General features: G+C 56.0%; 1 protein-coding gene across 3 annotated transcripts in view; it reads left to right on the forward strand.

The window, feature by feature from the left end:
- The first annotated feature begins 1,730 nt into the window (after nucleotides 1–1,730).
- LOC139239407 (equilibrative nucleoside transporter 2-like) overlaps nucleotides 1,731–25,546 on the forward strand; it is a 29,206-nt gene continuing 5,390 nt past the window's right edge. Inside the window, exons 1-13 of one of the 3 annotated variants that reach the window (XM_070868106.1) lie at nucleotides 1,731–1,776; nucleotides 5,125–5,194; nucleotides 6,390–6,449; nucleotides 7,974–8,055; nucleotides 8,795–8,934; nucleotides 10,201–10,340; nucleotides 11,673–11,807; nucleotides 14,446–14,543; nucleotides 16,583–16,664; nucleotides 17,875–17,993; nucleotides 19,035–19,140; nucleotides 20,825–20,910; nucleotides 25,053–25,249. In XM_070868106.1, coding sequence (XP_070724207.1) covers nucleotides 6,421–6,449; nucleotides 7,974–8,055; nucleotides 8,795–8,934; nucleotides 10,201–10,340; nucleotides 11,673–11,807; nucleotides 14,446–14,543; nucleotides 16,583–16,664; nucleotides 17,875–17,993; nucleotides 19,035–19,140; nucleotides 20,825–20,910; nucleotides 25,053–25,249 — 1,214 coding nt within the window. In that variant the 5' untranslated portion in view covers nucleotides 1,731–1,776; nucleotides 5,125–5,194; nucleotides 6,390–6,420. Of the gene's footprint in view, nucleotides 1,777–4,712; nucleotides 4,727–4,792; nucleotides 5,195–6,389; nucleotides 6,450–7,973; nucleotides 8,056–8,794; nucleotides 8,935–10,200; nucleotides 10,341–11,672; nucleotides 11,808–14,445; nucleotides 14,544–16,582; nucleotides 16,665–17,874; nucleotides 17,994–19,034; nucleotides 19,141–20,824; nucleotides 20,911–25,052; nucleotides 25,250–25,546 lie in introns of those variants that run through there. The other 2 variants (XM_070868105.1, XM_070868104.1) reach the window with 2 other exon arrangements.

Raw genomic sequence — 25,546 nt, forward strand, 5'->3', positions numbered from 1 at the left:
TCGGAGGGGCGGTACTGAGGGAGCGCCGCACTGTCGGAGGGAAAGTACTGAGGGAGCGCCGCACTGTCGGAGGGGCAGTACTGAGGGAGCGCCGCACTGTCGGAGGGGCAGTACTGAGGGAGCGCCGCACTGTCGGAGGGGCAGTACTGAGGGAGCGCCGCACTGTCGGAGGGGCAGTACTGAGGGAGCGCCGCACTGTCGGAGGGGCAGTACTGAGGGAGTGCCGCACTGTTGGAGGGGCGGTACTGAGGGTGCGTTGCACTTTAGGAGATACTTTTGGACGAGACGTTAAACCGAGGCCCCGTCTGCCCCCTCAGGTGGCTGGGATATTAAAGGGTTTGGGGAGCGAATGGGAGAGTGGGAATAGACTGGGTGCTGCGTGAATATAAATCTTTTTGTAAACAAAGGCAGAAGGGAGACAGAGAAGGTGGGAGGTTACACAAGGCCAGCTCACGTTATATTAACGATAAATCTGATTATGTAGCACACGGTTCCCGACAATCTGATACACAGATAGACCACACACACACACGGATATATTACGTTCGAAATTCAACCACAATTCGACCATCTTAGAACTGAATTTCTAGCTGATTCCATATGTCCATAAAAGTATCTGTTGTACAATTGAAAATAGGATCACAAAGTGAATAAACAGTCAAATCCCCCCAGGCACCTTGTTGAGATCGCCGCTACACAAGTACGATATAGGGTGTGGAGAATGTGGGGAATGTGGGGAGGGGGAGGATGGCCAGTGGGGATCTATCTCACGCGACGGGGAAGGATAGTCACTGGCTTAGATCCCAGCAATGGACTTCGAAACAGAAAGTTAAATGGGGTCAGGAGAGAGTTAGATGGGCTGGTGGTGGGAGAGAGGGGTGGGGGAGATGGGAGAAGGTGGGTGAGTTTGTCGAGGGGCAAAATACAAAATAATTGTAAAAGCGATCCAAAGGAAACAGCCAGTGCTCCTGCTGCAGGTGCCGCCTTCCATGGCCGGATATCCTGCTTCGCAAGATCCTGCAAATCCCCTGGGAGGACAGACGCACCAACGTTAGCGTCCTCGACCAGGCCCAACATCCCCAGCATCGAAGCACTGACCACACTCGACCAGCTCCGCTGGGCAGGGCCACATTGTCCGCATGTCCCCCAGACACGAGACTCCCAAAGCAAGCGCTCTACTCGGAACTCCTTCACGGCAAACGAGCCAAAAGGTGGGCCAGAGGAAACGTTACAAGGGGACCACCCTCAAAGCCTCCCTGATAAAGTGCAACATCCCCCACCGACACCTGGGAGTCCCTGGGCCCAAAGACCAGTCCGCCCTAAGTGGAGGAAGTGCATCCGGGAGGGCGCTGTGCACCTCGAGTCTCGTCGCCGAGAGCGTGCAGAAACCAAGCGCAGGCAGCGGAAGGAGCGTGCGGCAAACCAGTCCCACCCTCCCCTTCCCTCAACCACTGTCTGTCCCACCTGTGACAGGGACTGTGGCTCTCGTATTGGGCTGTTCAGCCACCTAAGGACTCGTGTTAAGAGTGGAAGCAAGTCTTCCTCGATTCCGAGGGACTGCCCGTGATGGTGATGGATGATTCTGCTCACACACGCTGATTGGTCCCGCCCTGTTCCAGTCCTGGGCCAGTCAGCTGTGGACTTGAAATTAACCAGCAATATTTGAAATTTCTTTGTGGCGAGGACGGGCGCAGGTTCGGGACCAGGACCAGAGCTGGAGATTTTAAGATTCTTCTTTTTAAAAAACCAACTTTGTTTTTAAAAACTATAACTCAGGTAAGGGATGCGGAGGCTGTGATAAACTGGAAACCTTGTATCGCACAGAGAGAAACTAACTGTGTCACTGTATCCAGGCTTGTTAGAAGGGTAACATATTTCAAAGGTGCAGCGACCTGGTTTTAATTGTCTGCATTTGAGCAAAGTTTGCAACTGAGCGTTGGACAAATCTGCATCTTGTTTATTCCTGTGTTGAAATGTGACTCTTGACAACTTGTTCCGGGCTTAACTGTTGCCGTTTTTAGGCGCGAATTGAAATTGCATTATTGGCGGGAACTTGACTAATTTGGACCATTTCATTTCCTCCTCTGCCCGTAAGCTCAGTTCATCAAAGTTCCTGGTTTGCTTCGGGGGGGGGGGGGGGGAAGAGTTTGATGGTCTGAGCTTGTTAAATGCGAATTATATTCTTTGTGCAGACAGGGGAGATTGTAAAGACGTCTTGCTGCAGTTATACAGGGGTCCTGGTGAGACCACACCTGGAGTATTGTGCACAGTTTGGGTCTGCTTACCTAAGGAAGGATATACTGGCCATAGAGGGAGTGCAGCGAAGGTTCACCAGACTGATTCCTGGGATGGAGGGATTGTCCTATGAGGAGAGATTGAGCAGACTGGGCCGATATTCTCTGGAGTTTAGAAGAATGAGAGGGTGATCCCATTGAAACACACACAATACTTACAGGGCTTGACAGGGTAGATGCAGGGAGGGTGTTTCCCCCCGGGGCTGGGGAGTCTAGAACCAGGGCTCACACAGTCTCAGGATAAGGGCTCGGCCATTTAGGACTGAGATGAGGAGGAATTTCTTCACTCAGAGGGGGGTGAATCTTTGGAATTTCTCTGCCCCAGAGGGCCGTGGAGGCTCCGTCTTTGAGTATGGCTGCCTGCTGCTCCTATTTCTTATGTTCTATTTGGGGGGGCTGGGACTAACCATGTCTTTACCACCGGCACACTTCCCTCCGCTCCTGAACCTGCTGACCCCTGCACCCAGTATAGGAGAGACGTGATTATAATCGGGGTGCTCAAGAGGGCAGAATTAGAGGAGCGCAGACATCTTGTGGGGCTGGAGGAGGTTAGAGATAGGGAGAGGTGTAGGGACTGGAGGAGGTTACAGAGATAGGGAGGGGTGTAGGGGCTGGACGAGGTTACAGAGATAGGGAGGGGTGTAGGGGCTGGAGGAGGTTACAGAGATAGGGATGGGTGTCGGGGCTGGAGGAGATTACAGAGATAGGGAGGGGTGTAGGGGCTGGAGGAGGTTACAGAGATAGGGAGGGGTGTAGGGGCTGGAGGAGGTTACAGAGATAGGGAGGGGTGTAAGGGCTGGAGGAGCTTACAGAGATAGGGATGGGTGAGGCCATGGAGCGATTTGAACATGAGATTGAAGAATTTTGAAATTGAGGCGTTGCCGGACCGGGAGCCAATGTAGGTCACCGAGCACAGGGGGTGATAGGTGAGTGGGACTCGGTGCGAGTTGGGACACGGGGCACAGGGGGTGATGGGTGAGCGGGACTGGGTGCGAGTTAGGATACGGGGGCAGCCGAGTTTTGGATCACCTCCAGTTTGTGTAACAATGAGTCGGTAACTTGAGAACATCCATTAAAGACTTTCATTTTATCCCACCTCTGCACGTCTTAAAACTGCCTCACAGTCAATGAAGTACTTTTGGAGTGCGCTCACTGTTGTAATGTGGGAAACGCCAATTAGCGCACAGCAAGCTCCCACACACAGCGATGTGATAATGACCCAGATCATCAGTTTTAGTGATTGAGGGATAAATATTGGCCCCAGGAGAACTCCCCTGTTCTTCCTTGAAATAATGTGGGTACTGCTAGATTCCCCAGCCCCCATAGGCGGGGTTAAAAAAACCAGGGGAATGGGACTGAGGGGAGAGCACGTTCATAGAGCGGGCACAGGAGTGAATTCCTCACCCCACCTCAGTCCCGCTCCAGACTCAACTATTCCAACACGCTCCTGCCCTCCCCAGCCCCCCATGTCCTAACTCGCACCGAGTCCCGCTCACCCATCACCCCCTGTGCTCGCTGACCCGTGTCCTAACTCGCACCGAGTCCCGCTCACCCATCACCCCCTGTGCTCGCTGACCCGTGTCCTAACTCACACCGTGTCCCACTCACCCATCACCCCCTGTGCTCGCTGCCCCCGTGTCCTAACTCGCACCGAGTCCCACTCACCCATCATCCCCTGTGCTCACTGCCCCGTGTCCTAACTCGCACCAAGTCCCGCTCACCCATCACCCCCTGTGCTCACTGCCCCGTGTTCTAACTCACACCCAGTCCCGCTCACCCATCACCCCCTGTGCTCACTGACCTACACTGGCTCCCGGTCCGGCAACACCTTGATTTCAAAATTCTCCAAATCCCTCCAGCCCCTACACCCCTCCCTATCTCTGTAACCCCCTCCAGCCCCTACACACCTCCCCATCTCTGTAACCTCCTCCAGCCCCTACACCCCTCCCTATCTCTGTAACCCCCTCCAGCCCCTACATCCCTCCCTATCTCTGTAACCTCCTACACCCCTCCCCATCTCTGTAACCCCCTACAACCCTCCGAGATCTCTGCACTCCTCGTATTCTGCCCTCTTGCCCATCCCCCGATTCCCATCGCTCCACCATCGGTGGCCGTGCCTTCAGCTGCCTGGGCCCCAAGCTCTGGAACTCCCTCCCTAAACCTCCTCGCGTCTCTCTCCTCCTTTAAGACGCTCCTTAAAAACCGACCTCTCTGACCCAGCTTTTGGTCGCCTATCCCAATATCTCCTTATGTGGCTCGGGGGTCAGGGTGTGTCTGATTTTACGCTCCTGTGGAACACCTTGGGACGTTTCACTACGTTAAAGGCGCTATATAAATGCAGGTGGTTGTTGTTGGGTAAAACTGCATGTGAGGAGTTAAACTATTAGTGACAAGATCCTGCTTCCTGTCTCTGACTGATCGGAATGGCATCGGTGAGTGTGCTTCCTCCTGCCCTTGTGTTTGTAAATCCTTTCCTGTGGGTCTGGGGCTCGCAGACTGCCAGTAATCCCTGTGGTCAGACCGGCCCCCGGCCCCCGGCCCCACACACACCCGCTGGATGTAATACTGGAGGGAATAATGCTCTGTGTCAACAACAACTCGAATTATTATCGCTCTCTGAACGTAGTCAATCGTGGCTCGGGGCCAGGTTTGGGACATCAGGAGATGTTGGGACAGCTTGGGCAATGGGATGGGTTTGAAGGAGGGGAGAGAAGCGGAGAGGTTCAGGGAGGGAGTTCCAGAGCTTGGGGCCCAGCGCAAATATCTCCTTCTCTGTCTCTCGGTGATGAGACTGTTTCCCTCTCTCTGACTCACTTTTTTCCTCTTGCAGTTCCGGGATGAGTGTATAACCACGTGCAGCTCCACGCTTGTTCCAGCTTCTCTCTCTGTCCTGCTCCCAGGTAGGGGCTGGGGGGCTGTGTGTGTGTGTGTGTGTGTGTGTGTGTCTGGGTGGGGTGGCTGTGTGTGTGTGTGTGTGTGTGTGTCTGGGTGGGGTGGCTGTGTGTGTGTGTGTGTGTGTGTCTGGGTGGGGTGGCTGTGTGTGTGTGTGTGTGTGTCTGGGTGGGGTGGCTGTGTGTGTGTGTGTGTGTCTGGGTGGGGTGGCTGTGTGTGTGTGTGTGTCTGGGTGGGGTGGCTGTGTGTGTGTGTGTGTGTGTCTGGGTGGGGTGGCTGTGTGTGTGTGTGTCTGGGTGGGGTGGCTGTGTGTGTGTGTGTGTGTCTGGGTGGGGTGGCTGTGTGTGTGTGTGTGTCTGGGTGGGGTGGCTGTGTGTGTGTGTGTGTGTCTGGGTGGGGTGGCTGTGTGTGTGTGTGTGTGTGTGTCTGGGTGGGGTGGCTGTGTGTGTGTGTGTCTGGGTGGGGTGGCTGTGTGTGTGTGTGTGTGTGTGTGTGTCTGGGTGGGGTGGCTGTGTGTGTGTGTGTGTGTCTGGGTGGGGTGGCTGTGTGTGTGTGTGTGTGGTGGCTGTGTGTGTGTGTGTCTGGGTGGGGTGGCTGTGTGGGTGTGTCTGGGTGGGGTGGCTGTGTGTGTGTGTGTGTGTGTGTGTGTCTGGGTGGGGTGGCTGTGTGTGTGTGTGTGTGTGTGGTGGCTGTGTGTCTGGGTGGGGTGGCTGTGTGTGTGTGTGTGTGTGTGTGTCTGGGTGGGGTGGCTGTGTGTGTGTGTGTGTGTGTGTCTGGGTGGGGTGGCTGTGTGTGTGTGTGTGTGTGTGTGTGTGTGGTGGCTGTGTGTCTGGGTGGGGTGGCTGTGTGTGTGTGTGTGTGTGTGTGTGGTGGCTGTGTGTCTGGGTGGGGTGGCTGTGTGTGTGTGTGTGTGTGTGTGTGTGTCTGGGTGGGGGGGCTGTGTGTGTGTGTCTGGGTGGGGGGGCTGTGTGTGTGTGTCTGGTTGGGGTGGCTGTGTGTGTGTGTGTCTGGGGGGCGGGGGGGGGGCTGTGTGGGTGTGTGTGTCTTTGGGGGGGGGGGGTATGGGAAGGAGCGCGATGGCCCGGGTCGGGCTGGGAGTCTCTCTTTCCTGTGTGGAACCGCTCCTGTCGGCCCTTGGTCTTGCTGGGGGTGGTGGGGGGGGGGGGTTTTGAGGTTGTTTAACCTTCCTCTCTCTCCCTCCAGCTGTCCAGTGACTACCGACACTCAGACAGCAATGGATCTCCAGTCTTGCCCAGAGGATAGGTAAGTGCCTGCAGTATCTGGGGGGGGGTCGTTGGGCTCACTACCATTATTGGGACCCTCGCTGCCCCCTCGCTACGAACAAACATTAGAATCAGGAGCAGGAGTCGGCCATTCGGCCCCTCGAGCCTGCTCCGCCATCCAATCAGATCGCGGCTGACCTTCGACCTCAAATCCACTTTCTCGGCCTCGAAGACTGAGCCTCCCACGGCCCTCTGGGGCAGAGAATTCCAAAGATTCACCCCCCTCTGAGTGAAGAAATTCCTCCTCATCTCAGTCCTAAATGGCCGAGCCCTTATCCTGAGACTGTGAGCCCTGGTTCTAGACTCCCCAGCCCCGGGGGGAAACACCCTCCCTGCATCTACCCTGTCAAGCCCTGTAAGTATTGTGTGTGTTTCAATGGGATCACCTCTCATTCTTCTAAACTCCAGAGAATATCGGCCCAGTCTGCTCAATCTCTCCTCATAGGACAATCCCCCCCATCCCAGGAATCAGTCTGATGAACCTTCGCTGCTCTCCCTCTATGGCCAGTATATCCTTCCTTAGGTAAGGAGACCGACACTGTGCACAATACTCCAGGTGTGGTCTCACCAGGGCCCTGTATAACTGCAGTAATATCTTTACTCTTATACTCAAACCCTCCTTTAATAAAGGCCAACGTACCATTTGCTTTCTGAATTGCCTCCTGTACCTGCAGGTTAACTTTCAGTGATTGGTGTACAAGGACCCCCAGGTCCCTCTGAACACCGACATTCCCCGATCTCTCGCCGTTTAAACAATACTCTGCTTTTCTATTTTCTTCCGCACATTGGCATCGGAACTCGGTGTGGCTGACCTTGCCACGCATTGGTGTTCTGCTCCCTCGCCCACAAACCTGTCTCCCCTCCCTCTCCCTCCTAAACCCAACCTTGGTCTCAGCCTGATAATTGCGTCTCAGGCAGCCCGAGCTGTGTGTATCCAGTCCTCTGAGCTGGGATCGCAGGTACGAATCCAAGAGTCAGGCACAGAATCCACAGGCCACTGGGCCCCACCGCTCCGTGCCGGGGTTTCTGCCCCACCGCTCCGTGCCGGGGTTTCTGCCCCACACCAGCCCTCTCCATCTCCCCCCCATCACCCCATCCTTCTATCCCTCTCTTCCCCCATGTGTTTATCCAGCTTTCCCTTAAATGTTGTCGCACTGTCGGAGGGGCAGTACTGAGGGAGTGTCGCACTGTCGGAGGGGCAGTACTGAGGGAGCGCCGCACTGTCGGAGGGGCAGTGCTGAGGGAGCGCCGCACTGTCGGAGGGGCAGTACTGAGGGAGTGCCGCACTGTCGGAGGGGCAGTTCTGAGGGAGCGTCGCACTGTCGGAGGGGCAGTACTGAGGGAGTGCCGCGCTGTCAGAGGGGCAGTACTGAGGGAGTGCCGCGCTGTCGGAGGGGCAGTACTGAGGGAGTGCCGCACTGTCGGAGGGGCAGTACTGAGGGAGTGCCGCGCTGTCGGAGGGGCAGCAACTCACCTTCCATCTCCAAATTCCTTTTTCCTGCAGGTGCAAGTTTGTCCAGGTTATTTTCTTCATTCTCGGATTGGTAACACTACTTCCATGGAATTTCTTCATCACTGCCACCCAAGTAGGTAACACCAAGCCGGAAGAAATAAGTTGTGTGTTGTCATGTGTGTGTGGGGATCCCCTGGGCCCTGTACTGAGGGAGCGCCGCTCTGTCGGAGGGGCAGTACTGAGGGACTGTCGGAGGGGCGGTACTGAGGGACTGTCGGAGGGGCAGTACTGAGGGACTGTCGGAGGGGCAGTACTGAGGGAGTGCCGCACTGTCAGAGGGGCAGTACTGAGGGAGTGCTGCACTGTCGGAGGAGCAGTACTGAGGGAGTGCTGCACTGTCGGAGGGGCAGTACTGAGGGAGCGCTGCACTGTCAGAGGGGCAGTACTGAGGGAGTGCTGCACTGTCGGAGGAGCAGTACTGAGGGAGTGCTGCACTGTCGGAGGGGCAGTACTGAGGGAGCGCTGCACTGTCAGAGGGGCAGTACTGAGGGAGTGTCGGAGTGGCAGTGCTGAGGGAGCGCCGCACTGTCGGAGGGGCAGTGCTGAGGGAGCGCCGCACTGTCGGAGGGGCAGTACTGAGGGAGTGTCGCACTGTTGGAGGGGCAGTACTGAGGGAGCGTCGCACTGTTGGAGGGGCAGTGCTGAGGGAGCGTCGCACTGTCGGAGGGGCAGTGCTGAGGGAGCGCCGCACTATCGGAGGGACAGTGCTGAGGGAGCGCCGCACTATCGGAGGGACAATACTGAGGGAGCGTTTGTTGCTGTTACCCTGCATCGCTCTGGGTGTCTCTGACTCGTTCCCTGTTGTGTTGCAGTATTTCGAGAGCCGACTCACTCCCGCTGTGAACAGCACGGAACCTGCCGTGGGAGAATGGCACTTTGACCACTGGATGACCCTACTGTCCATGCTGCCTCTCCTGCTCTTCACCTGCCTCAACTCCTTCCTGTACCCGAGGTAGGCCGCAATCCCACACCAAGTATTCCCCGCAACTGCCGATCTTTCCATCGAATCGCACAGGAGGATCCCATTGGGGCCCCTCGAGCCCGTGCTGTGCCGGCTCTGTGACAGAGCGATCCAATCAGTCCCCCCCCCCCCCCCCCTGCACTTTCCCCACAGCCCCGGCACATTTCTCCTGTCCCAGTATTGATCCAATTCCCAGTTTGAAAGTCACGATTGAATCTGCTCCCACCGCCCTTTCAGGCAGCGCGTTCCCGATCACAACAACTCGCTGCGTAAAAACATTCTCCTCGTCTCCCCCTCTGGTTCCATCGCCGATTATCGTCAATCCGTGTCCCTCTGGTTACCGGCCCTCCTGCCCCCCCCCCGGTTTTGGAGGGGTTTAATGTTTCCGGTGCATGTGGAGCCAATCGCAAGTTCCGCAATTCCACTCCCGTGCCTTCTGTTGCCTGGGCCCCAAGCTCTGGAACTCCCTCCCTAAACCTCTCCGCCTCTCTCTCCTCCTTCAAGACGCTCCTTAAAACCGACCTCTCTGACCCAGCTTTTGGTCACCTGCCCTAATTTCTACTTATGCGGCTCAGTGTCCAATTTCTGATCGCATTATACTCCTGTGAAGCGTTCATCATCATCACAGGCAGTCCCTCGGAATCGAGGAAGACTTGCTTCCACTCTAAACACGAGTCCTTAGGTGGCTGAACAGCCCAATACGAGAGTCACAGTCCCTGTCACAGGTGGGACAGACAGTGGTTGAGGGAAGGGGAGGGTGGGACTGGTTTGCCGCACGCTCCTTCCGCTGCCTGCGCTTGGTTTCTGCACGCTCTCGGCGACGAGACTCAAGGTGCTCAGCGCCCTCCTGGATGCACTTCCTCCACTTAGGGCAGACTGGTCTTTGGGCCCAGGGACTCCCAGGTGTCGGTGGGGGATGTTGCACTTTATCAGGGAGGCTTTGAGGGTGGTCCCCTGTAACGTTTCCTCTGCCCACCTTTGGCCCGTTTGCCCGTGAAGGAGTTCCGAGTAGAGCGCTTGCTTTGGGAGTCTCGTGTCTGGGGGACATGTGGACAATGTGGCCCTGCCCAGCGGAGCAGGTCGAGTGTGGTCAGTGCTTCGATGCTGGGGATGTTGGCCTGGTCGAGGACGCTAATATGGTCTGAGATGATAATGGACAAGGACGAGGACTACGTTAAAGGTGCTATATAAATACGGGTTGTTGTGTCAAGCCCCCCCACCCTGCCCGCAACTGATATGACGTTTAACCATTCCCAGGATCCCGGAGAGAGTGCGGATTGCTGGCAGCCTGTTTGGGATTTTCCTCCTCTTCCTGGTGACGGTGGTGATGGTGATGTTTCCAATTCGGCCGTCAGTATTCTTCGGGGTCACCATGACGGTGATCTGGTTTATTAATTGTGAGTACGAGCGCGAGCTGGCTATTTGGCTGTGGTGTGTGTCATAGCCTCGTGGGGTCACGCACCCCCGCACACACCCCACGGACCCTCGGACAAACCCTCCCCCTGACTGCTGCCTGGCCTGCAGTGAGCTGGTTCAGCACCGGTCAGGGGTCGAACGGTGGGGCCGGTGGGGGGGGGGGGGGAGCAGTTCTCATCCGGGCCACCAGGGGGAGCCGGTGACAGGAACAGGAGGAGGCCATTCAGCCTCTCGAGTCTGTTACACAGGAACAGGAGGAGGCCATTCAGCCCCTCGAGTCTGTTACACAGGAACAGGAGGAGGCCATTCAGCCCCTCGAGTCTGTTACACAGGAACAGGAGGAGGCCATTCAGCCCCTCGAGTCTGTTACATTAGGAACAGGAGGAGGCCATTCAGCCCCTCGAGTCTGTTACACAGGAACAGGAGGAGGCCATTCAGCCCCTCGAGTCTGTTACACAGGAACAGGAGGAGGCCATTCAGCCCCTCGAGTCTGTTACATTAGGAACAGGAGGAGGCCATTCAGCCCCTCGAGTCTGTTACACAGGAACAGGAGGAGGCCATTCAGCCCCTCGAGTCTGTTACACAGGAACAGGAGGAGGCCATTCAGCCCCTCGAGCCTGTTACACAGGAACAGGAGGAGGCCATTCAGCCCCTCGAGTCTGTTACATTAGGAACAGGAGGAGGCCATTCAGCCCCTCGAGCCTGTTACACAGGAACAGGAGGAGGCCATTCAGCCCCTCGAGCCTGTTACATTAGGAACAGGAGGAGGCCATTCAGCCCCTCGAGCCTGTTACATTAGGAACAGGAGGAGGCCATTCAGCCCCTCGAGCCTGTTACATTAGGAACAGGAGGAGGCCATTCAGCCCCTCGAGCCTGTTACATTAGGAACAGGAGGAGGCCATTCAGCCCCTTGAGCCTGTTACATTAGGAACAGGAGGAGGCCATTCAGCCCCTCGAGCCTGTTACATTAGGAACAGGAGGAGGCCATTCAGCCCCTCGAGCCTGTTACATTAGGAACAGGAGGAGGCCATTCAGCCCCTCGAGCCTGTTACATTAGGAACAGGAGGAGGCCATTCAGCCCCTCGAGCCTGTTACATTAGGAACAGGAGGAGGCCATTCAGCCACCAGAGGGAGTCGTTCCTACACTATAAATCCTTTAATCATCGTAAGCCCGTCGATTCAGATCGCCATTGAATCTTGTGTGCTGTGAATACTGTGGGGGGGTGTTCTGGCCTGTGTCTGTCTGTGCCGTGGGGTGTGAGTGTGGTGGTCCCTGTGGTGTGTCTAATCATGTTCCTTTCTCTCTCTGCCAGCTTTCGGTGCAGTGTTACAGGGCAGTCTGTTTGGTTTACTCGGACTGCTCCCAGCAAAGTACAGCAGCTTGTTCCTGAGCGGCCAGGGAGTGGCCGGCATGTTCGCGGCATTTGCCTCAATCCTCGCCCAGATGAGTAAGTCCCCCTCTGTGCCCGCCCCACACTGCGTTATGTATCGGCAGCTCGCGCCAGAGTTGATGATGTCGCCCGGCTGCACTGGGAGTGCGTCCGTCTGTAATGAGACTTAACTGGACCAGCCACACACATACTGTGGCAACAAGAGCGGTTCAGAGGCTGGGTGTTCCCTATCTCTGTAACCCCCTCCAGCCCCTACACCACTCCCTATCTCTGTAACCTCCTCCAGCGCTCCCTATCTCTGTAACCCCCTCCAGCCCCTACACCACTCCCTATCTCTGTAACCTCCTCCAGCGCTCCCTATCTCTGTAACCCCCTCCAGCCCCTACACCCCTCCCTATCTCTGTAACCCCCTCCAGCCCCTACACCCCTCCCTATCTCTGTAACCTCCTCCAGCCTCTTCACCCCTCCCTATCTCTGTAAGCCCCTACACCCCTCCCTATCTCTGTAACCCCCTCCAGCCCCTACACCCCTCCCTATCTCTGTAACCTCCTCCAGCCCCTACACCCCTCCCTATCTCTGTAACCCCCTCCAGCCCCTACACCCCTCCCTATCTCTGTAACCCCCTCCAGCCCCTACACCACTCCCTATCTCTGTAACCCCCTCCAGCCCCTACACCCCTCCCTATCTCTGTAACCTCCTCCAGCGCTCCCTATCTCTGTAACCCCCTCCAGCCCCTACACCACTCCCTATCTCTGTAACCTCCTCCAGCGCTCCCTATCTCTGTAACCCCCTCCAGCCCCTACACCCCTCCCTATCTCTGTAACCCCCTCCAGCCCCTACACCCCTCCCTATCTCTGTAACCTCCTCCAGCCTCTTCACCCCTCCCTATCTCTGTAAGCCCCTACACCCCTCCCTATCTCTGTAACCCCCTCCAGCCCCTACACCCCTCCCTATCTCTGTAACCTCCTCCAGCCCCTACACCCCTCCCTATCTCTGTAACCCCCTCCAGCCCCTACACCCCTCCCTATCTCTGTAACCCCCTCCAGCCCCTACACCACTCCCTATCTCTGTAACCCCCTCCAGCCCCTACACCCCTCCCTATCTCTGTAACCTCCTCCAGCGCTCCCTATCTCTGTAACCCCCTCCAGCCCCTACACCCCTCCCTATCTCTGTAACCCCCTCCAGCCCCTACACCCCTCCCTATCTCTGTAACCCCCTCCAGCCCCTACACCACTCCCTATCTCTGTAACCCCCTCCAGCCCCTACACCCCTCCCTATCTCTGTAACCCCCTCCAGCCCCTACACCCCTCCCTATCTCTGTAACCTCCTCCAGCCCCTACGCTCCTCCCTATCTCTGTAACCCCCTCCAGCCCCTACGCCCCTCCCTATCTCTGTAACCCCCTCCAGCCCCTACACCCCTCTCTATCTCTGTAACCCCCTCCAGCCCCTACACCCCTCCCTATCTCTGTAACCTCCTCCAGCCCCTACACCCCTCCCTATCTCTGTAACCCCCTCCAGCCCCTACACCCCTCCCTATCTCTGTAACCCCCTCCAGCCCCTACACCCCTCCCTATCTCTGTAACCCCCCTCCAGCCCCTACACCCCTCCCTATCTCTGTAACCTCCTCCAGCGCTCCCTATCTCTGTAACCCCCTCCAGCCCCTACACCCCTCCCTATCTCTGTAACCCCCTCCAGCCCCTACACCCCTCCCTATCTCTGTAACCTCCTCCAGCCCCTACACCCCTCCCTATCTCTGTAACCCCCTCCAGCCCCTACACCACTCCCTATCTCTGTAACCCCCTCCAGCCCCTACACCCCTCCCTATCTCTGTAACCTCCTCCAGCGCTCCCTATCTCTGTAACCCCCTCCAGCCCCTACACCCCTCCCTATCTCTGTAACCCCCTCCAGCCCCTACACCCCTCCCTATCTCTGTAACCCCCTCCAGCCCCTACACCACTCCCTATCTCTGTAACCCCCTCCAGCCCCTACACCCCTCCCTATCTCTGTAACCCCCTCCAGCCCCTACACCCCTCCCTATCTCTGTAACCTCCTCCAGCCCCTACACTCCTCCCTATCTCTGTAACCCCCTCCAGCCCCTACGCCCCTCCCTATCTCTGTAACCCCCTCCAGCCCCTACACCCCTCTCTATCTCTGTAACCCCCTCCAGCCCCTACACCCCTCCCTATCTCTGTAACCCCCTCCAGCCCCTACACCCCTCCCTATCTCTGTAACCTCCTCCAGCGCTCCCTATCTCTGTAACCCCCTCCAGCCCCTACACCCCTCCCTATCTCTGTAACCTCCTCCAGCCTCTACACCCCTCCCTATCTCTCTAACCTCCTCCAACCCCTACACCCCTCCGTATCTCTGTAACCTCCTACAACCCACCGAGATCTCTGCGCTCCTCCAATTCTGCCCTCTTGCCCATCCCCCGATTCCCATCGCTCCACCATCGGTGGCCGTGCCTTCAGCTGCCTGGGCCCCAAGCTCTGGAACTCCCTCCCTAAACCTCTCCGCCTCTCTCTCCTCCTTTAAGACGCTGCTTAAAACCGACCTCTGACCCAGCTTTTGGTCGTCTGTCCCAATATCTCCGTATGTGGCTCGGGGTCAGAGTGTGTCTGATTTACGCCCCTGTGAAGCTCCCGGGAACGTTTCACTACGTTACAGGCGCTATATAAATGCAGGTTTTTCTCTGCAGGTGACAGCGATGAGGTGACGGCTGCGTTTGGGTATTTTATCACGCCGTGTGTGGTGATTCTAATCGGCAGCATCTTTTACTTCACTCTACCTCAGCTGGTGAGTACATCGTCTCACTGCTGCTTTAAAAAGTTTCTGTAAGGTGTTCTCAGTTTAGGAACAGGAGGAGCCCATTCAGCCCCTCGAGCCTGTTACATTAGGAACAGGAGGAGGCCATTCAGCCCCTCGAGCCTGTTACATTAGGAACAGGAGGAGGCCATTCAGCCCCTCGAGCCTGTTACATTAGGAACAGGAGGAGGCCATTCAGCCCCTCGAGCCTGTTACACAGGAACAGAAGGAGGCCATTCAGTCCCTCGAGCCTGTTACATTAGGAACAGGAGGAGGCCATTCAGCCCCTCGAGCCTGTTACATTAGGAACAGGAGGAGGCCGTTCAGCCCCTCGAGCCTGTTACACAGGAACAGGAGGAGGCCATTCAGCCCCTCGAGCCTGTTACATTAGGAACAGGAGGAGGCCATTCAGCCCCTCGAGCCTGTTACATTAGGAACAGGAGGAGGCCATTCAGTCCCTCGAGCCTGTTACATTAGGAACAGGAGGAGGCCATTCAGTCCCTCGAGCCTGTTACATTAGGAACAGGAGGAGGCCATTCAGCCCCTCGAGACTGTTGCATTAGGAACAGGAGGAGGCCATTCAGCCCCTCGAGCCTGTTACATTAGGAACAGGAGGAGGCCATTCAGCCCCTCGAGCCTGCTCCACCATTCAATCAGATTGCGTCTGAATTGTATTTTAACTCCATCTACCTGCCTTGGTTCCGTAACCCTCAATACCCTGACCCAACAAAAATCTATATCCCAATTGACCCCCGACCTCGACAGCATTTTGGGGGAGAGAGTTCCCGATTCCCAGGGCCCTTTGTGTGAAGAAGTGCTCCCTGACATCACCCTGAACGGCCGGGCTCTAATGGTAAGGTGTCGCCTCCTTGTTCTGGACTGACCCACCAGAGGGAACACTTTCTCTCTCGATCTCCCCCATCGAACCCTTTAACCCTCTCAAACCCCTCGATGAGATCGCCGCTTAACCTTCTAAACCCGAGGGAACACACAGAGTCATGTAACTGTTATTAATCTTACAGTTCCGGTAGCCTCGTGACTCTGATACTGGGAGATCCCTGAACTGGGAGGTTCGAATCTCAGGAAAGGTTGAACGGGCTGGGGTCTGTTTCTCTAGAAAAGAGGAGGTTGAGGGGTGAGCTGATAGAGGTCTTTAAGATGATGCAGGGGGTTCGATAGGGTAGATGTAGAGAGTGTTTCCCCTTGTGGGGGAGAGCAGAATTAGGGGCCACCAATATCAGACAGTCACTGATAAACCCAACAGGGAATTCTTTACCCAGAGAGCGGTGAGAATGTGGAACTCGCAGCCACAGGGAGGGGTTGAGGCGAATAGTATAGTAGGTGCTGTAAAAATGCAATGATGTTTTTTTTTTAAGGGGGCCTTCTGCCCCCTCATCAAGGCCTTGGAGAGGGTCCAGGGGGAGATTGACCAGAACGGTCCCGGGGGGATGAGGGACTTCAGTGAGGTGGGGAGACTGGAGAAGCCGGGGTTGTTCTCCGTGGAGCAGAGAAGGTTAAGGGGGAGATTTGATCGAGGTGTTCACAATCACGAGGGGGTTCTGACGGAGTGAATCAGGAGGGACTGTGGAGAAAGAGCAGGGAGGAGTGGGATTGATTGGTTAATGTATTTAATTCATGGGCTCTTTGCTGAAGAATTCACAGCAACACATTGCTGTCAAGAACTAGTTGGTTTATTAGCAAAAGGTTTAACAATCACACTGAAACATTACCAGTTCATCCACCAGGCTCACAACCACCAGCCCCATCGTGGATCCCCCGAACCCAACTGGCCGGGGTTTTATTGAGTTTTGTGAACATCACATGACTGCCTAAGCCCCTCCCCCCAGCTCAACAGCTCTCCCAGCCTGTGAGCATCCTCATTGGTCCGTACGTTATAGATCGCTCTGTCACGGGCTCGATGGGCTGACTGGCCGCCTCCTTTGCTGCACAGCGCTTGCAACCTGAAGTGAAATTAAATAAACCATGCCTGTTCTCTTCCCCCTCGCTGACCTGCCCTGTGTCTGCTCCAGGAGTTTGCGAAATATTACTTGGACAAAAATCGTGCGAAGCAACGTTATGAACAGGAGGCAAAGTTGGAGCTTCTGAAACGCAGTAAGTTCATCCGCACTGTCGGAGGGGCAGTACTGAGGGAGTGCCGCACTGTCGGAGGGGCAGTACTGAGGGAGAGCCGCACTGTCGGAGGGGCAGTACTGAGGGAGCACCGCACTGTCGGAGGGGCAGTACTGAGGGAGCGCCGCACTGTCGGAGGGGCAGTACTGAGGGAGCACCGCACTGTCGGAGGGGCAGTACTGAGGGAGCGCCGCACTGTCGGAGGGGCAGTACTGAGGGAGCACCGCACTGTCGGAGGGGCAGTACTGAGGGAGCGCCGCACTGTCGGAGGGGCAGTACTGAGGGAGCGCCGCACTGTCAGAGGGGCAGTACTGAGGGAGCGCCGCACTGTCGGAGGGGCAGTACTGAGGGAGCGCCGCACTGTCGGAGGGGCAGTACTGAGGGAGTGCCGCACTGTCGGAGGGGCAGTACTGAGGGAGCGCCGCACTGTCGGAGGGGCGGTACTGAGGGAGCGCCGCACTGTCGGAGGGGCGGTACTGAGGGAGCGCCGCACTGTCGGAGGGGCGGTACTGAGGGAGCGCCGCACTGTCGGAGGGGCGGTACTGAGGGAGCACCGCACTGTCGGAGGGGCAGTACTGAGGGAGTGTCGGAGGGGCGGTACTGAGGGAGCTCCGCACTGTCGGAGGGGCAGTACTGAGGGAGCGCCGCACTGTCGGAGGGGCGGTACTGAGGGAGTGCCGCACTGTCGGAGGGGCAGTACTGAGGGAGCGCCGCACTGTCAGAGGGGCAGTACTGAGGGAGCGCCGCACTGTCGGAGGGGCAGTACTGAGGGAGCGCCGCCCTGTCGGAGGGGCAGTACTGAGGGAGTGCCGCACTGTCGGAGGGGCAGTACTGAGGGAGTGCCGCACTGTCGGAGGGGCAGTACTGAGGGAGCGCCGCACTGTCGGAGGGGCAGTACTGAGGGAGCACCGCCCTGTCGGAGGGGCCATCTTTCGGATGAGACATTAAACCGAGGCCCCGTCTGCCCCCTCGGGTGGCTGTAAAAGATCCCGGGGCCAGTATTGGAGAAAGAGCTGGGGGTGGGGGTGGGGGGGTTACAAGGTGGGGCAGTTGTGCCGACTCCTGCTTTGCCCCTGGGTCAGGGGGTTGTGAACCTTCACCCCGACCCGTCACCGCTGCCTCGGAGACATCCGCGAAAGCACGTTCGGTCCGGCCAGCTCTGTTCCCGTTAAACCTTCTTATTAATTAATAGGCGGAGAGAAAATCGAGTGTGTGGAAAACAGGAAGACAGCATTTGTCAGCCTCGAGGGGTCGGGCAACAGCGATGGCCAATCAGAGGTCGCAATCGGTGTCATCAAAGTGTTCACAAAGGTGAGATACATGACTCTGTCTGTTTGTCTGTCTGTGTCTCTCTCTCTCTCTCTCTCTCTGCAGAAATGAAGGGATAGTGGACAAGGGGTTGTGAGATTGTGTGTGTGTCGGTTGTGTGTGTGTGTGTCGGTTGTGTGTGTGTGTGTCGGTTGTGTGTGTGTGTGTCGGTTGTGTGTGTGTGTGTCGGTTGTGTGTGTGTGTGTCGGTTGTGTGTGTGTGTGTCGGTGTTGTGTGTGTGTGTCGGTTGTGTGTGTGTGTCGGTTGTGTGTGTGTGTCGGTTGTGTGTGTGTGTCGGTTGTGTGTGTCGGTTGTGTGTGTCGGTTGTGTGTGTCGGTTGTGTGTGTCGGGTGTGTGTGTCGGTTGTGTGTGTCGGTGGTGTGTGTGTCGGTTGTGTGTGTCGGTTGTGTGTGTCGGTTGTGTGTGTCGGTTGTGTGTGTCGGTTGTGTGTGTCGGTTGTGTGTGTCGGTTGTGTGTGTCGGTTGTGTGTGTCGGTTGTGTGTGTCGGTTGTGTGTGTGTCGGTTGTGTGTGTGTCGGTTGTGTGTGTGTCGGTTGTGTGTGTGTCGGTTGTGTGTGTGTCGGTTGTGTGTGTGTCGGTTGTGTGTGTGTCGGTTGTGTGTGTGTCGGTTGTGTGTGTGTCGGTTGTGTGTGTGTCGGTTGTGTGTGTGTCGGTTGTGTGTGTGTCGGTTGTGTGTGTGTCGGTTGTGTGTGTGTCGGTTGTGTGTGTGTCGGTTGTGTGTGTGTCGGTTGTGTGTGTGTGTGTGTCGGTTGTGTGTGTGTGTGTGTGTCGGTTGTGTGTGTGTGTGTGTCGGTTGTGTGTGTGTGTCGGTTGTGTGTGTGTGTGTGTGTCGGTTGTGTGTGTGTCGGTTGTGTGTGTGTGTGTATGTGTGTGTCGGTTGTGTGTATGTGTGTGTGTGTGTGTCGGTTGTGTGTGTGTGTGTCTGTCGGTTGTGTGTGTCGGGTGTGTGTGTCGGTGGGGAGGGACCAATCCTGGTCTGTGAGCACTAACCTGACTGAATTCTCGTCCCATTCACTCCCTGCAGATCTGGAAGCTGGCTATCGCTGTCTGCCTGATATTCACAGTCACCCTGTCGGTGTTCCCCGCAATCACTTCCAAAGTCGTCTCGCATACAACGGAAGGCAAATGGAGTGAGTCTTTCACCCCAGCAACCAATCCGGGGGGGGGGGGGGTTATATATAGAACAACAGATACCCGGGAGTGAGTTACAGGCTGGAATCTAATCGAGGGGCTCGGGGGGTTTATATATATAATAACAGATACCTGGGAGTGAGTTACAGGCTGGAATCTAATCGAGGGGTTCGGGGGGGTTATATATAGAACAACAGATACCCGGGAGTGAGTTACAGGCTGGAATCTAATCGAGGGGTTCGGGGGGTTTATATATAGAATAATAGATACCCGGGAGTGAGTTACAGGCTGGAATCTAATCGAGGGGTTCGGGGGGTTTATATATAGAATAACAGATACCTGGGAGTAAGTTACAGGCTGGAATTTAATCGAGGGGTTCGGGGGGTTTATATATAGAATAACAGATACCTGGGAGTAAGTTACAGGCTGGAATTTAATCGAGGGGTTCGGGGGGTTTATATATAGAATAACAGATACCCGGGAGTAAGTTACAGGCTGGAATCTAATCGAGGGGTTCGGGGGAGTTTATATATAGAATAACAGATACCTGGGAGTAAGTTACAGGCTGGAATTTAATCGAGGGGTTCGGGGGGTTTATATATAGAATAATAGATACCCGGGAGTGAGTTACAGGCTGAAATCTAATCAGGGGGTTTATATATAGAATAATAGATACCTGGGAGTAAGTTACAGGCTGGAATCTAATCGAGGGGTTCGGGGGGGGGGTTTATATATAGAATACCTGGGAGTGAGTTACAGGCTGGAATCTAATCGAGGGGTTCGGGGGGTTTATATATAGAACAACAGATACCCGGGAGTGAGTTACAGGCTGGAATCTAATCGAGGGGTTTGGAGGGTTTATATATAGAATAACAGATACTCGGGAGTGAGTTACCGGCTGGAATCTAATCGAGGGGTTTGGGGGGTTTATATATAGAATAACAGATACTCTGGAGTGAGTTACAGGCTGGAATCTAATCGAGGGGTTCGGTGGGTTTATATATAGAATAATAGATACTCGGGAGTGAGTTACAGGCTGGAATCTAATCGAGGGGTTCGGGGGGTTTATATATAGAATAACAGATAACCGGGAGTGAGTTACAGGCTGGAATCTAATCGAGGGGTTCGGGGGGTTTATATATAGAAGAACAGATACCTGGGAGTAAGTTACAGGCTGGAATTTAATCGAGGGGTTCGGGGGGGTTTATATATAGAATAATAGATACCCGGGAGTGAGTTACAGGCTGGAATCTAATCGGGGGGGTTTATATATAGAATAATAGATACCCGGGAGTAAGTTACAGGCTGAAATCTAATCGGGGGGTTTATATATAGAATAATAGATACCCGGGAGTAAGTTACAGGCTGAAATCTAATCGGGGGGTTTATATATAGAATAATAGATACCCGGGAGTAAGTTACAGGCTGGAATCTAATCGAGGGGTTTGGAGGGTTTATATATAGAATAACAGATACTCGGGAGTGAGTTACCGGCTGGAATCTAATCGAGGGGTTTGGGGGGTTTATATATAGAATAACAGATACTCGGGAGTGAGTTACAGGCTGGAATCTAATCGAGGGGTTCGGGGGGTTTATATATAGAATAACAGATACTCGGGAGTGAGTTACAGGCTGGGATCTCTCTCAGTTTTTCTGAGTTTATTTTGTCTCCCACCTGTACAGAAGATTACTTCACCACAGTCTCCTGTTTCCTGTTGTTTAATATAATGGACTGGTTTGGACGTAGTGTGACTGCCTGCATCATGTTGGTGAGTTGGTCATGTTGAGATTGGCCCGGGTTCTCTTGCTGTACAGATTGCCCGCTCCAGATTCTTTCCCCTCGCCTCTCGAAGCTGCTGATTTATCACTCGAACCATAAAAATCTACTGCACGGTAGGAGGCCATTCGGCCCATCGTGTCCGCTCCGGCCGACCAAGAGCTACCCAGCCTAATCCCACTTTCCCGCTCTGGGTCCGTAGCCCTGTAGGTTACGGCACTTCAGGTGCACATCCAAGTACTGTTTAAATGTGGTGAGGGTTTCTGCCTCTACCACCCTTTCAGGCCGTGAGTTACGCCCCAGACCCCCACCACCCTCTGGGTGAAGACATTTCCCTCAAATCCCCTCTAAACCTCCCCCCAATTACTTTAAATCTATGCCCCCTGGTTGTTGACCCTTCTGCCCAGGGAAACAGGTCCGTCCTATCCACTCTATCCAGGCCCCTCATCATTTTATACACCTCAATCAGCTCTCCCCTCAGCCTCCTCTGTTCCAAAGAAAACAACCCCAGCCTATCCAATCTTTCCTCATCGCTAAAATTCCCCAGTCCTGGCAACGTCCTGGTAAATCTCCTCTGTACCCTCTCCAGTGCAACACCCTGGTAAACCTCCTCTACTCTCTCTAGTGCAACATCCTGGTAAATCTCCTCTGTACCCTCTCTAGTGCAACATCCTGGTAAATCTCCTCTGTACCCTCTCTAGTGCAACATCCTGGTAAATCTCCTCTGTACCCTCTCTAGTGCAACATTCTGGTAAATCTCCTCCGTACCCTCTCTAGTGCGACATCCTGGTAAATCTCCTCTGTACCCTCCAGTGCAACATCCTGGTAAATCTCCTCTGTACCCTCTCCAGTGCAACATCCTGGTAAATCTCCTCTGTACCCTCTCCAGTGCAACATCCTGGTAAATCTCCTCTGTACCCTCTCCAGTGCAACATCCTGGTAAATCTCCTCTGTACCCTCTCCAGTGCAACATCCTGGTAAATCTCCTCTGTACCCTCTCTAGTGCAACATCCTGGTAAATCTCCTCTTTACCTTCTCCAGTGCAATCACATCTTTCCTGTAATGTGGTGACCAGACCTGCACGCAGTACTCCAGCTGTGAGTTCCCTGCCCCATTCGCAACGCGTGAGCCCAGGCTGTCCGTGTCGGCGGGATATTCCACTGTAGTGGGCAGCACAGCTGTGCCCCGGTCTTGGCTGTGTGGACCCCATCTGTTCCTGCACTTGCTTTCCCGGATCGTGAGTGGGAAGGCGAGCGAGTCACCGGGAGCAACGGTGGTGATTGGGGTACAGGGGGTACAGGTCTGATTGAATGGCGGAAGAGGCCTCGAGGGGCTGAATGGCCTCATCCGTGCTTTTCATACCTCCAGACTCCAATCTAGCAGCGATCCCCTGGCCTCCCCACCCCCTCCATAAACTTCAACTTATCCCAAACTCTGCTACCCTCTGCCGCGTGTCCTAACTCACACCGAGTCCCGCTCACCCATCACCCCCTGTGCTCCGTGTCCTAACTCACACCGAGTCCCACTCACCCATCACCCCCTGTGCCCCGTGTCCTAACTCACACCGAGTCCCGCTCACCCATCACCCCCTGTGCCGCGTGTCCTAACTCACACCCAGTCCCGCTCACCCATCACCCCCTGTGCCCCGTGTCCTAACTCACACCGAGTCCCACTCACCCATCACCCCCTGTGCCCCGTGTCCTAACTCACACCGAGTCTCGCTCACCCATCACCCCCTGTGCCGCGTGTCCTAACTCGCACCCAGTCCCACACACCCATCACCCACTGTGCTCACTGCCCCGTGTCCTAACTCACACCGAGTCCCGCTCACGCATCATCCCCTGTGCTCACTGACCCGTGTCCTAACTCACACCGAGTCCCACTCACCCATCACCCACTGTGCTCACTGCCCCGTGTCCTAACTCACACCAAGTCCCGCACACCCATCACCCCCTGTGCTCACTGCCCCGTGTCCTAACTCACACCCAGTCCCGCTCACTCATCACCCCCTGTGCTCACTGCCCCGTGTCCTAACTCACACCCAGTCCCGTTCACCCATCACCCCCTGTGCTCACTGCCCCGTGTGCTAACTCACACCCAGTCCCACTCGCCCATCATCCCCTGTGCTCACTGCCCCGTGTGCTAACTCACACCCAGTCCCACTCGCCCATCATCCCCTGTGCTCACTGACCCCATGTCCTAACTCACACCGAGTCCCACTCACCCATCATCCCCTGTGCTCACTGACCCCATGTCCTAACTCTCACACAGTCCCACTCACCCATCACCCCCTGTGCTCACTGCCCCGTGTCCTAACTCGCACCCAGTCCCACTCACCCATCACCCGCTGTGCTCACTGCCCTGTGTCCTAACTTGCACCCAGTCCCACTCACCCATCACCCCCTGTGCTCACTGCCCCGTGTCCTAACTCACACCCAGTCCCACTCACCCATCACCCCCTGTGCTCACTGCCCCGTGTCCTAACTCACACCAAGTCCTACTCACCCATCACCCCCTGTGCTCACTGACCCGTGTCCTAACTCACCCCCAGTCCCACTCACCCATCACCCCCTGTGCTCACTGACCCCGTGTCCTAACTCGCACCGAGTCCCACTCACCCATCACCCCCTGTGCTCACTGCCCCGTGTCCTAACTCACACCCAGTCCCACTCACCCATCATCCCCTGTGCTCACTGCCCCGTGTCCTAACTCACACCAAGTCCCACTCACCCATCACCCCCTGTGCTCACTGACCCGTGTCCTAACTCGCCCCCAGTCCCACTCACCCATCACCCCCTGTGCTCACTGCCCCGTGTCCTAACTCACACCAAGTCCCACTCTCCCATCACCCCCTGTGCTCACTGACCCGTGTCCTAACTCGCCCCCAGTCCCACTCACCCATCACCCCCTGTGCTCACTGACCCCGTGTCCTAACTCGCACCGAGTCCCACTCACCCATCACCCCCTGTGCTCACTGCCCCGTGTCCTAACTCACACCGAGTCCCACTCACCCATCACCCCCTGTGCTCGCTGCCCCGTGTCCTAACTCGCACCCAGTCCCACTCACCCATCACCCCCTGTGCTCACTGACCACGTGTCCTAACTCACACCCAGTCCCACTCACCCATCACCCCCTGTGCTCACTCACATCCAGTCCCGCTCACCCATCACCCCCTGTGCTCACTGCCCCGTGTCCTAACTCACAACCAGTCCCACTCACCCATCACCCCCTGTGCTCACTGACCCCGTGTCCTAACTCGCACCGAGTCCCACTCACCCATCACCCCCTGTGCTCACTGACCCCGTGTCCTAACTCGCACCGAGTCCCACTCACCCATCACCCCCTGTGCTCACTGACCCAGTGTCCTAACTCGCACCCAGTCCCACTCACCCATCACCCCCTGTGCTCACTGACCTACATTGGCTCCTGGTCTGGCAACGCCTCGATTTCAAAATTCTCATCCTTGTTTTCAAATCCTTCCATGGCCCTCGCCCCTCCCTATCTCTGTAACCTCCTCCAGCCCCTACACCCCTCCCTATCTCTGTAACCTCCTCCAGTCCCCAACACCCCTCCCTATCTCTGTAACCTCCTCCAGTCCCTACACCCCTCCCTATCTCTGTAACCCCCTCCAGCCCCGACACCCCTCCCTATCTCTGTAACCTCCTCCAGTCCCTACACCCCTCCCTATCTCTGTAACCCCCTCCAGCCCCGACACCCCTCGCTATCTCTGTAACCGCCTCCAGCCCCTACACCCCTCCCCGATCTCTGCGCTCCTCCAATTCTGGCCTCTTGCCCAACCCCCTGATTCCCATCGCTCCACCATCGCTGGCCGTGCCTTCTGTTGCCTGGGCCCCAAGCTCTGGAACTCGATCCCTAAACCTCTCTGCCTCGCTCTCTCCTCCTTTTAAAATGCTCCTTAAAACCGACCTCTCTGGCCCAGCTTTTGGTCGCCTGTCCCTAATGTCCTCCTGACGTGGCCTGGGTGTCCGTGTTACCTGAGCAGTGCTTTTGGGAAGGAGATGAAGGCGCGGGTTAAGTTGTTCGCCGGGAGCGGTGTCGCTGGCGGGTTCTGCCATTCCCCCCCCCCCTGCCTGCGGTGCGATTGTAACGTTGGACCCCGTCTCTCCCCGCAGCCCCAGAAGGACAGTGTGATCTTGCTGTGCGTTGTGCTGCGATTCTGCTTCCTGCCGCTCTTCATGCTGTGCAAATTGCCGGATCGCATATTCCTCCCGAACGTCTTTCTCCACGATGGCTGGTTCATCCTCTTCATGTTGCTGTTTGCCTTCTCCAACGGTTACCTGGTCTCCCTCTGCATGTGCCATGCCCCCAAGTAAGTGTTTGCTTTCTCCCCGAGCACAGTGTGTGGGTATTGTAGCATCGTGGTAATGTCTCCGGACCAGTAATCCCCACGCCTCATGATCCGAAGACCCGAGTTCACATCCCACCACGGCAGCTGGGGGGAATTTAAATTTCAAAATATCCGCTGTAAAGAAAGAGGTGCATTTATATAGCACCACCGGACGTCGCAAAGCGCTTTACACTCCAAAAAATACTTAATTGGCTGCGGTCGCTGTTGTAATGTGGGAAACGCCAATTTGCGCACAGCAAGCTCCCACACACAGCGATG

This window comes from Pristiophorus japonicus, chromosome 27 (assembly GCF_044704955.1).
Source record: "Pristiophorus japonicus isolate sPriJap1 chromosome 27, sPriJap1.hap1, whole genome shotgun sequence".
NCBI lineage: Eukaryota > Metazoa > Chordata > Chondrichthyes > Pristiophoridae > Pristiophorus > Pristiophorus japonicus.